Source organism: Manis pentadactyla, chromosome 10, assembly GCF_030020395.1.
Source record: "Manis pentadactyla isolate mManPen7 chromosome 10, mManPen7.hap1, whole genome shotgun sequence".
In the NCBI taxonomy this organism is placed as follows: domain Eukaryota; kingdom Metazoa; phylum Chordata; class Mammalia; order Pholidota; family Manidae; genus Manis; species Manis pentadactyla.
Window position 1 is genome coordinate 31,117,762 of NC_080028.1, and position 12,852 is coordinate 31,130,613.

The 12,852-nt window shown below is 37.7% G+C and overlaps 1 protein-coding gene across 1 annotated transcript; it reads left to right on the forward strand.

The window, feature by feature from the left end:
* Positions 1 to 3,331: 3,331 nt before the first annotated feature.
* Positions 3,332 to 4,264, forward strand: LOC130679242 (olfactory receptor 8S1-like). The gene has a single exon (XM_057487869.1). It carries the CDS (start codon positions 3,332 to 3,334, stop codon positions 4,262 to 4,264), a length of 933 nt encoding a protein of 310 aa, XP_057343852.1.
* The last annotated feature ends 8,588 nt before the right edge of the window (positions 4,265 to 12,852 follow it).

Here is a 12,852-nt window from a genome sequence, read left to right on the forward strand (position 1 = left end):
AAGCATGTATCAATACTTCATCCCATTTTATGACTGAATAATATTCCACTGTGTGTAATACAACAATTTGTTAATCCATTTATCTGTTGATGGGCATTTGGGCTATTTCCATCTTAAAGTTGTCTTGAATAATACTGCTATGAGCATGGGTGTATAAATACTTGTTTCAGTGCCTGTTTTCAATACTTTTGTTATATACCCAGGAGTGGAGTGCAGGGCTATGGTAATTCTGTTTAACTTTTTGAAGATCATCAAACTGTATTCAACAATGGCTGTATCATTTTGCATTTCTAACAGCAATGTACAAGGATTCCAATTTCTCCACATTCATGTCAAAACTTGTTACATATTGGGTTTTGGTTAATTACTCTTACAGCCACCTCAGTGGATGTAAAGCAGTACCTTATTATCGTTTTTGGTTTACATTTTCCAAATGACTCTGGCTATTGAGTATCTTTTAATGTTCTTTTTGGCAATCGTGTGTATTTTCTTGGGAAAATGTCTGTGACTTTTGCCCTTTTCCTAATTGGATACTTTGCATTTTCTTGTTGAACTGTCAAAGTTATTTCTGGATAGCAGATGTTTATCAGACATACAATTTGCAAATATTCTGTAGATTGTCTTTCCATTTTGATAGTGTTCTTTGATGAACAAAACTTTTTAATATTGATGAACTCAATGTTATCTACTTTTCTTTTGTCATTCATTTTCGTGGTGACATATCAAAGAAACCATTGCCAAATTCAAGAATGTGATAAACTATGTTTCATCTAACAGTTTTATGGGTTTAGCATCCATATTTAGGTTGTTGATTTATTTTGAGTTAATTTTCAATATGACATTATTGGGGGTCAAATTCAGTCTTTGCACATGGACTTCCACGTGTCCCAGCTCCACTTTTTGTAGAGACACTTCTTCCTTTATTGAATGGTCTAAGTACCAGTGATCAGACATAGTTGTACGGGTTTATTTCTGGAATTTCAGCTTTATTCTTTGGTCTATATGTTTATCCTTATGTCAGTACTACATTGTTTTCTATTAACATAGCTTTGTAGTAAGTTTTGACATCGTAAAGTGCGAGCCCTCCAACTGAGTTATTCTTCTTCAAGATTGTTTTTTTCTATTCATGATCCCTTCTAATGCTATATGAATTTGAGGGTCAGATTTTTCATTCATGAAAAAATAACATTGGATATTTGTATGTTGACTGGGTAGTATGAACATCTTATCAAAATTGTCTTTCAATCCATGAATATGGAATATCTTTCCATTTATTTAGATCTTTCATTTTTTCAGCAATATTTTATAATTTTCAGACTTCAAATCTCCCATTTCCTTAAGTTTTTCATAAATATTTTACTTTACTGGATGCTATTTTTTTTATTGTGCTCTTGATTTACTTTTCAAATTGTTCCTTTATTATTTATGAAAATACAACTGATTCTTATATTTGTTCTTTACTCTTTGCTGAACTTTGCTGCAATGTTGCTGAATTTTTTTGTTAGCTCTAGCAATTTTGTGTTTGTTCATTGGGATTTTCTATTCATAAAATCATGTCATTTGTTAATAGAAGTTTCTTTTTCTTTCCAAATTTGAATGCCTTTCTATCTTTCTCTTGTCTTATTTCTCTAACTAGAACTTACAGTACAATGAGTAGACATCATTGTCTTGTTCCAATTCTTATGGGTTAAGCTTTCACTCTTTCACCATTATGAAGTATTGCCCATTATGAAGACTACTATGCAAACTACATTTTTCTTTTCCTAAATGCTCTTTGTCATGTTGGGCAATTTCCCTTTGTTCATAGTTTTCTAAGTGTTTCATAACATAGAAAAGATCTTTTAATGCCTTGTCTTGACAACTGAGATGATGAGCTATTTTTTTCTTTGTTGTACTTGTATTGTGTATTACATTTATTGATTTTCTTAGATTGAATCACACTTCTATTCCTGGATTAAATCCTACTTGTTTATGGAGTTCAAATGTTCCAATATACAGTTGGACTTGGTATGCCAGTATTCTCTTGGAGCTTTTTACATCCATATTCATAAAGGATATTTTTAATTTTCTTATCTTGTGATGTCTTTATCTTTTTTTATATTAAGGTAATGGTGGCATCATTATGCATCTCAATAAAGCTGGAGGGGGGATGTTCTTGTCTAGTAAGAACAATGTCTAGGCTGCCTTACAAACAATTTATGTCAACTAACTTTTGTCCTTCGAATGGGCCATACTTTCTTGTTTATGTATCTTGTAATATTTTGTTGAACACTACACATTTAAATATTGTGATGTGGTGTCTCTGGAAATTAGATTCTCCTCCTTTTCTGTTTTTATATTTGAAAGCTCTACTCCTCTTATATACTGATTTCTCCAAACTATTTTTACAAAGATTATATATTGCACTATGTGCTTACTGAAGTCTCTTTTCATTAAGCTTGACTTCAACCAGTATTTTGCCAGAGATTTCCTTGATTTCCTGAGCTAAACATTTTTTAAATTTTGAAACACCCCTCTAGGTCTTTGCATACCGGATCTGTGCTGAGATACTCAACATTTTCCCAGAATGTTTACAATTCTGCCTTCGACTTCACTTCCTGCTTGCACTGAAACTAAAAATCAGCCAGAAGTGAAAATGTAAAATCTTCTTGAGTCTTCTTTAAACAACAGAGAAAATGGACTACTGTGTAGCTTTCTAAATTATTTAGTACACACAGGCACTGTTGAGCACTCTAATTCCCCAAAGAAACTCTCTCCCTAAATTTGCCTTCCAGGCTGTAGGTGGTCTATTATATGTTTCAGCCGTAATCTTTTGCCCAAGGCAGCTATAGGTTTTTGTTAGCCTTATGATGTTTTCAAACAATGTGTGCCACATTTGATCCCTGAGTGATTTTCGTGTAATGTGAAAATGAAACAAAGTATCTTGCATAAGTCCTTCAGGAGTCCCCACACAAATCAGAACAGCAAACACAATAATTTGTGAATAAGGTCCGCTCTGTTCCCTCCAGATCTGGGACCAGGATTCTGTACTAGGAACTTGGTCTGTCATCTTCAATATGGTCACAGACACTGGAAGGGGGTAGACATGGAAAAATAAAAGTTACACAAGGATTTGCTACTGTTTTTAAGTTGCACCTTTCTTTATTGAGTGTTCACTTGGTTACTATAAGCCTTCGACTGCTTCCCAGAAAACCTACAAAGTTGGTTCTTGACTGTCTGATTGTTTTTTGATGTTCCTGTAAAGGAACAGGAGCTTGGAGCTCCACACTCCATCACTTTGCTGAAGTCATTCCCTGTTCCTCTTTTTATTTCTATTCTACAGTCCCTGCAAATGGCCTTGGGGAACCACAGCACCATCACAGAGTTCATCTTCCTGAGGCTGTCTGCAGACCCTCGTGTCCAGGCCCTGCTCTTTGTGCTGTTCCTAGTGATTTACCTCCTGACTTTGATGGGAAACCTCACGATGCTGCTGGTGATCAGGACTGATTCTCACTTCCACACCCCAATGTACTTCTTCCTGTGTCACCTCTCTTTCCTGGATCTTTGCTACTTCTCAGTCACTGTGCCAACGCTGCTGGAAAACCTCCTGTGTCAGAGCAAAACCATCTCTGTGGGGGGCTGTTTTGCTCAGGTCTTCTTTGTGTTTGTCACTGGGGGCACTGAGGGCTGCCTGCTGTCAGTAATGGCCTATGACCGCTATGCTGCCATTTGCCACTCTCTGCACTACGGACAGATCATGACCAACCAGCTCTGTAATAGTCTGGTGTGTGGATGCTGGGGACTGAGCTTTCTGGACACATTCATCAACATCCTACAAGCTATGAGTTTGGACTTCTGTGAGGATCAGTCCATCCCACACTACAGTTGTGGGCTGCCCTCTCTCTTCCCTCTGTCCTGCTCTGATGTCTCCACTAGTTTTACTGATTTACTGTGCTCAAGTCTTGTGCATGGATTTGGAACCTATTTGTTGATCATATACTCCTATGCCCTTATCGCCTCCACCATCCTGAGTATCAGCTCCTCCTCAGGTAGAGGCAAAGCCTTCTACACCTGCTCCTCTCACCTCACTGCAATCCTCCTGTTTTACTACTCAGGTATACTTTGCTACCTCATGCCAACCTCAGGTTCACCCCTGGAGTTGATCGTGTCGGTACAGTACAGTGTGGTCACTCCCTTAGTGAATACCCTCATCTACAGCTTGAGGAACAATGAGGTGAAAGCAGCTCTGAGAAGAACCTTTAGAAAATATCTCCATTATAGGTGACCAGACACAGAAGATGATGGGGGTTTACTACAACATGATCTATTGTTAGCTAACACTAAGAGCATTTTCTGAATGACATGGTGTTGGAGTTAGGAAAATTTTCATAGCAATTCACGTAGGTATTTGGGGATCAGGTTGAGAAAGGTGGAACAAATTCACTCTGGCTTATTAGCAAACAAAACATCAAATGATTGTATTAATCCAGCCATTTTCCTTGAATCCTCTTTTTGCAACTTTGATGGGACTTGATCCTAACCCTTTGCTATGCAGTTCATTGAACTACATGGAATAAAGTCACCTAACCATCACAGAAGGGAGCATAAAACAAACCTGTTGCATCTTCAATGTGGAGAAGTTTCAACAACAGGGGGAAAGGATGCGCAGTATTATCAAGTATTTGACCTTGAAGAGTCCCAGGCCTAAGAAAGGTGGGAGCATCCAAAGGGAAATAAGCCAGCCCAAGTATAGGAGGATCAACCATGGATTCACCAGATGCAAGTTTCTTAAATCTAATGGAAAGTGACACAAGGAAAGATCGAGACTACTTCATAAGGCAGACAATTTAGTAGAAAAGCAGTTTGCAATCTCAGCTAGATGTTAAGAACCAGAGCAGTAGATACGATATGAAAAAGAACTTCCAACATCTGCACTCTCTGGAAGACTCATGCCAGAAGATGATCATCAAAAAACCCCAACAAAGATCCACGCACTGCTACAGCTGTAGATGCACTCATCCCACCAGTTCCTGGACTTGCCATGGGAATGAGGAAGGAGATATCTAAGCTGGCCTGTGCATACAGTAAAACAACAAATTTGACTGGATCTATACTGTTGGAACTCAACCAAGAATTTGGAGAAGTGCAAATTGTAGCGCTCCAAACTCTTACAACTACAGACTATTTACTGTTAAAAGAACATATGGCATGTGAACAGTCCCCGGGAATGGGTTGTTTTAATTTGTCTGATTTCTCTCAGACTGTTCAAGTTCAGTTGGACAATATCCACCATATCATAGATAAGTTTTCACAAATGCCTAAGGTGCCTTAATGGTTTTCTTGGTTTCACTGGATATGGCTGGTAATTACAGATATGCTTTGGTTATGTAACTATACTCCTATTATGTTAATGTGTGTGCGCAATTTAAGTAGTAGCTTAAAACCTATATATGCTGAAGTAACTCTACAAGAAGATATGTCAAAGAAATAATCAATCTTCCCATGTTTTCTTCCGTCTGCTACTTCTATAGCTTTTCTTCTTCCTTCCTAATTACAACCCTTAAATAGAATTCGTGCCTCATATCAAATTTACCGAGTATCATAACTCCTCGAAGTGGTAAAGATACCTCAAGACAAATGCTGGGCATAGAAGCCACAGGGCATAAATATGCAAAGAAGTAAAAAGCTAACCTTTTAAAACAATAAGGCTTCCCTCTCACTTACCAACTTCACATTTCCCTGTATGGCCCCGGAAGATGACTGGTTAGCCAGAGACGGGTAAGATTCCTCAAGGGAGGAACAACCTAAGACAGGCACAGTCGCAGGGGGGCCATCAGGTGAGAAATTGGGGATCAACAGAGGTGAGGCTTAGAACCTCACCCCCCCTGTTCTGAGAGAAATCTTCTGCATACGTGGATGTTTTATTGCCCTGGTCTAGCTTGGATTAACACATAGTCTACAGGCACACACCTGATCATCTACATTTGCTCTCTTACAACACTAAACTATGTTTTCTACCTGTATCTTGTATCTACCTACCACTTCAGCATTTTATTAAAAATAATAATAATGAAGAGAGAAATGTGGTATCCACATATAAATCAAGTATAAAAACCAAATGAGTATTCATATTTGAACTGACTGTTTAGAGTTCATAATGCATGAGCAAAACCGAAAGTTTCTGTGATGACTGCTCTTGTACTCTTCACTATGTAACTTATTCATTATGTAAGAATTTGTTCTACATGTAAGGACTTGTTTGTTATGCCTCAGAAGATTGGAGACTGACGAAAATTAGGCTTGGGGTGGATTAATGATTGTGCATTGAGCATTGACTCCCCTATACAGAATTTTATTGTCGTTAACAACCATTTGATCAATAAATATGAGAGATGCCCTCACAAAAAAAAAAAAAAAAAAAAAAGGACAGACTTCCAATGGTAAAATAAATAAGTAACCGGGATGTAATGTATAGCATAAGGAATATAGTCAAGATATTGTAACAGCTTGGTAGGGTGATAGCTGGAACCTAGAATTATGTATATAAATGTTCTACCACTGTGTTGTACACTTGAAACTAATGTAATGTAATACTGTGCGTCAACTACCCTTCAATAAAAAATAATTATTAAAAAAAAAAAAAAAAAAAAAAGAACCAGAGCAGAAGACATAGTTTGAGGAGGAAAAGGGGAGGATTGGTGAAAAACAAGAGTCAGAGAGTAGGAGAACACAGTGAGAAATCCAGACCAGCAGGGAAATGCAAATTACTGGTTAACTTAAGTTCAGTGTGTATATGATCTGGCCAAAAAACAATAACTCCTTGAGGCTACAGTGAAGGATGGAAGTTTTTTCTTAAATTCCACTTAATAGATAATTCCTGGAGATCTAAAATACAGTAGAATGATTATAGACAAACATCAAACTTGCTGAGACTGTATCTTGGTATTTCCCACCACAAAAAAAGAAATCATAAGTACGTGTCATGATAGAGATGTTAGCTAATCCTATAATGGCAGTCACACTGCAATATACAAATGTATCAAATCAACATTATAAACGTGTACTCAAAACACTTCCACAAAGATGCATGTCAATTATATATCAATTTAAAATTTTCCAATAAAAATTAAAAGGTTTTTTTTTTTAAATAATTATTTTTTATTGAAGGGTAGTTGACGTACAGTATTACATTACATTAGTTTCAAGTGTACAACACAGTGGTAGAACATTTATATACATAATTCTAGGTTCCAGCTATCACCCTACCAAGCTGTTACAATATTTTGACTATATTCCTTATGCTATACATTACAACCCGGTTACTTATTTATTTAACCATTGGAAGTCTGTCCTTTTTTGTTTTGTTTTGTTTTTTGTTTTTTGTTTTTTGTTTTTTTTTTGTGAGGGCATCTCTCATATTTATTGATCAAATGGTTGTTAACGACAATAAAATTCTGTATAGGGGAGTCAATGCTCAATGCACAATCATTAATCCACCCCAAGCCTAATTTTCGTCAGTCTCCAATCTTCTGAGGCATAACAAACAAGTTCTTACATGTAGAACAAATTCTTACATAATGAATAAGTTACATGGTGAACATTACAAGGGCAGTCATCACAGAAACTTTCGGTTTTGCTCATGCATTATGAACTATAAACAGTCAGTTCAAATATGAATACTCATTTGGTTTTTATACTTGATTTATATGTGGATACCGCATTTCTCTCTTTATTATTATTATTTTTAATAAAATGCTGAAGTGGTAGGTAGATACAAGATAAAGGTAGAAAACATAGTTTAGTGTTGTAAGAGAGCAAATATAGATGATCAGGTGTGTGCCTGTAGACTATGTGTTAATCCAAGCTAGACGAGGGCAATAAAACATCCACGTATGCAGAAGATTTCTCTCAGAACAGGGAGGGTGAGGTTCTAAGCCTCACCTCTGTTGATCCCCAATTTCTCACCTGATGACCCCCCTGCGACTGTGCCTGTCTTATGTTGTTCCTCCCTTGAGGAATCTTACCCGTCTCTGCCTAACCAGTCATCTTCCGGGGCCATACAGGGAAATGTAGAGTTGGTAAGTGAGAGGGAAGCCTTATTGTTTGAAAAGGTTAGCTTTTTACTTCTTTGCATATTTATGCCCTGTGGCTTCTATGCCCAGCATTTGTCTTGAGGTATCTTTACCACTTGGAAGAATTATGATACTCGGTAAATTTGATATGAGGCACGAATTCTATTTAAGGGTTGTAATTAGGAAGGAATAAGAAAAGCTATAGAAGTAGCAGGCGGAAGAAAACATGGGAAGATTGATTATTTCTTTGACATATCTTCTTGTAGAGTAACTTCAGCATGTATAGGTTTTAAGCTACTACTTAAATTGCGCACACACATTAACATAATAGTAGTATAGTTACATAACCAAAGCATATCTGTAATTACCAGCCATCTCCAGTGAAACCAAGAAAACCAGTTAGGCACCTTAGGCATTTGTGAAAACTTATCTATGATATGGTGGATATTGTCCAACTGAACTTGAACAGTCTGAGAGAAATCAGACAAATTAAAACAACCCATTACTGGCAACTGTTCACATCCCTTATGTTCTTTTAACTGTAAATAGTCTGTATTTGTAAGATTTTGGAGCGCTACAATTTGCACTTCTCCTAATTCTTGGTTGAGTTCCAACAGTATAGATCCAGTCAAATTTGTTGTTTTACTGTATGCACAGGCCAGCTTAGATATCTCCTTCCTCATTCCCATGGCAAGTCCAGGAACTGGTGGGATGAGTGCATCTACAGCTGTAGCAGTGCGTGGATCTTTGTTGGGGTTTTTTGATGATCATCTTTTGGCATGAGTCTTCCCGAGAGTGCTGATGTTGGAAGTTCTTTTTCATATCGTATCTTAGTTCATTTTTGGGGTGGCCCTACTAGGCTTTGATCCTCTGTATAAACACAAACAGACCCTTTGCCTACACATTTATATGCCCTTTATACCCTTGTGTAGAACTCGTTGGAGGTTACCACACAGGAACTGCCCTTTTTTTTTTTTTTTGCTTTGTTTTTGGTACCACTAATCTACACTTACATGACGAATATTATGTTTACTAGGCTCTCCCCTATACCAGGTCTCCCCTATAAACCCCTTTACAGTCACTGTCCATCAGCATAGCAAAATGTTGTAGAATCACTACTTGCCTTCTCTGTGTTGTACAGCCCTCCCTTTTCTCCTACCCCCCCATGCATGTTAATCTTAATACCCCCCTACTTCACCCCCCCTTATCCCTCCCTACCCACCCATCCTCCCCAGTCCCTTTCCCTTTGGTACCTGTTAGCCCATTCTTGAGTTCTGTGATTCTGCTGCTGTTTTGTTCCTTCAGTTTTTCCTTTGTTCTTATATTCCACAAATAAGTGAAATCATTTGTTATTTCTGTTTCTCCTCTTGGCTTGTTTCACTGAGCATAATACCCTCCAGCTCCATCCATGTTGCTGCAAATGATTGGATTTGCCCTTTTCTTATGGCTGAGTAGTATTCCATTGTGTATATGTACCACATCTTCTTTATCCATTCATCTATTGATGGACATTTAGGTTGCTTCCAATTCTTGGCTATTGTAAATAGTGCTGCAATAAACATAGGGGTGCATCTGTCTTTCTCAAACTTGATTGCTGCGTTCTAAGGGTAAATTCCTAGGAGTGGAATTCCTGGGTCAAATGGTAAGTCTGTTTTGAGCATTTTGATGTACCTCCATACTGCTTTCCACAATGGTTGAACTAACTTACATTCCCACCAGCAGTGTAGGAGGGTACCCCTTTCTCCACAGCCTCGCCAACATTTGTTGTTGTTTGTCTTTTGGATGGCAGCCATCCTTACTGGTGTGAGGTGATACCTCATTGTAGTTTTAATTTGCATTTCTCTGATAATTAGCGATGTGGAGCATCGTTTCATGTGTCTGTTGGCCATCTGTATTTCTTTTTTGGAGAACTGTCTGTTCAGTTCCTCTGCCCATTTTTTAATTGGGTTATTTGTTTTTTGTTTGTTGAGGCGTGTGAGCTCCTTATATATTCTGGACGTCAAGCCTTTATCGGATGTGTCATTTTCAAATATATTCTCCCATACTGTAGGGATCCTTCTTGTTCTATTGATGGTGTCTTTTGTTGTACAGAAGCTTTTCAGCTTAATATAGTCCCACTTACTCATTTTTGCTGTTGTTTTCCTTGCCCGGGGAGATATGTTCAAGAAGAGGTCAGTCATGTTTATGTCTAAGAGGTTTTCGCCTATGTTTTCTTCCAAGAGTTTAATGGATTCATAGCTTACATTCAGGTCTTTGATCTATTTTGAGTTTACTTTTGTATATGGGGTTAGACAATGGTCCAGTTTCATTCTCCTACATGTAGCTGTCCAGTTTTGCCAACACCACCTGTTGAAGAGACTGTCATTTTACCATTGTATGTCCATGGCTCCTTTATCAAATATTAATTGACCATATATGTCTGGGTTAATGTCTGGATTGCCTAGTCTGTTCCATTGGTCTGTGGCTCTGTTCTTGTGCCAGTACCAAATTGTCTTGATTACTATGGCTTTATAGTAGAGCTTGAAGTTGGGGAGTGAGATCCCCCCTACTTTATTCTTCTTTCTCAGGATTGCTTTGGCTATTCGGGGTCTTTGGTGTTTCCATATGAATTTTTGAATTATTTGTTTCAGTTCTTTGAAGAATGATGCTGGTAGTTTCATAGGGATTGCATCAAATCTGTATATTGCTTTGGGCAGGATGGCCATTTTGACGATATTAATTCTTCCTAGCCACGAGCATGGGATGAGTTTCCATCTGTTAGTGTCCCCTTTAATTTCTCTTAAGAGTGACTTGTAGTTTTCAGAGTATAAGTCTTTCACTTCTTTGGTTAGGTTTATTCCTAGGTATTTTATTTTTTTTGATGCAATTGTGAATGGAGTTGTTTTCCTGATTTCTCTTTCTGTTGTTTCATTGTTAGTATATAGGAAAGCCACAGATTTCTGTGTGTTGATTTTGTATCCTGGAACTTTGCTGTATTCTGATATCAGTTCTAGTAGTTTTGGGGTGGAGTCTTTGGGGTTTTTTATGTACAGTATCATGTCATCTGCAAATAGTGACAGTTTAACTTCTCCTTTACCAATCTGAATTCCTTGTATTTCTTTATTTTGTCTGATTGCCGTGGCTAGGACCTCCAGTACTATGTTAAATAACAGTGGAGAGAGTGGGCATCCCTGTCTAGTTCCCGATCTCAGCGGAAATGCTTTCAGCTTCTCGCTGTTCAATATAATGTTGCCTGTGGGTTTTTCATAGATGGCCTTTATTATGTTGAGGTACTTGCCCTCTATTCCCATTTTGCTGAGAGTTTTTAACATGAATGGATGTTGAACTTTGTCAAATGCTTTTTCAGCATCTGTGGAGATGATCATGTGGTTTTTGACTTTCCTTTTGTTGATGTGGTGGATGATGTTGATGGACTTTCGAATGTTGTACCATCCTTGCATCCCTGGGATGAATCCCACTTGGTCATGGTGTATGATCCTTTTGATGTATTTTTGAATTCGGTTTGCTAATATTTTGTTGAGTATTTTTGCATCTACGTTCATCAGGGATATTGGTCTGTAGTTTTCTTTTTTGATGGGGTCTTTGCCTGGTTTTGGTATTAGGGTGATGTTAGCTTCATAGAATGAGTTTGGGAGTATCCCCTCCTCCTCTATTTCTTGGAAAACTTTAAGGAGAATGGGTATTATGTCTTCCCTGTATGTCTGATAAAATTCCGAGGTAAATCCATCTGGCCCGGGGGTTTTGTTCTTTGGTAGTTTTTTGATTACCGCTTCAATTTCGTTGCTGGTAATTGGTCTGCTTAGATTTTCTGTTTCTTCCTGGGTCAATCTTGAAAGGTTATATTTTTCTAGGAAGTTGTCCATTTCTCCTAGGTTTCCCAGCTTGTTAGCATATAGGTTTTCATAGTATTCTCCAATAATTCTTTGCATTTCTGTGGGGTCCGTCATGATTTTTCCTTTCTCGTTTCTGATACTGTTGATTTGTGTTGACTCTCTTTTCTTCTTAATAAGTCTGGCTAGAGGCTTATCTATTTTGTTTATTTTCTCGAAGAACCAGCTCTTGGTTTCATTGATTTTTGCTATTGTTTTATTCTTCTCAATTTTATTTATTTCTTCTCTGATCTTTATTATGTCCCTCCTTCTGCTGACCTTAGGCCTCATCTGTTCTTCTTTTTCCAATTTCGATAATTGTGACATTAGACCATTCATTTTGGATTGCTCTTCCTTTTTTAAATATGCTTGGATTGCTATATACTTTCCTCTTAAGACTGCTTTTGCTGCGTCCCACAGAAGTTGGGGCTTAGTGTTGTTGTTGTCATTTGTTTCCATATATTGCTGGATCTCCATTTTGATTTGGTCATTGATCCATTGATTATTTAGGAGCGTGTTGTTAAGCCTCCATGTGTTTGTGAGCCTCTTTGCTTTCTTTGTACAGTTTATTTCTAGTTTTATGCCTTTGTGGTCTGAAAAGTTGGTTGGTAGGATTTCAATCTTTTGGAATTTTCTGAGGCTCTTTTTGTGGCCTAGTATGTGGTCTATTCTGGAGAATGTTCCATGTGCACTTGAGAAGAATGTATATCCCGTTGCTTTTGGATGTAGAGTTCTATAGATGTCTATTAGGTCCATCTGCTCTACTGTGTTGTTCAGTGCTTCCATGTCCTTACTTATTTTCTGCCCAGTGGATCTATCCATTGGGGTGAGTGGTGTGTTGAAGTCTCCTAGAATGAATGCATTGCAGTCTATATCCCCCTTTAGTTCTGTTAGTATTTGTTTCACATATGCTGGTGCTCCTGTGTTGGGTG

What these genes read in the sequence shown, in the direction of transcription:
- LOC130679242 (XM_057487869.1), top strand. Translation starts at nt 3,332, where the DNA reads ATGGCCTTGGGGAACCACAGCACCATCACAGAGTTCATCTTCCTGAGG.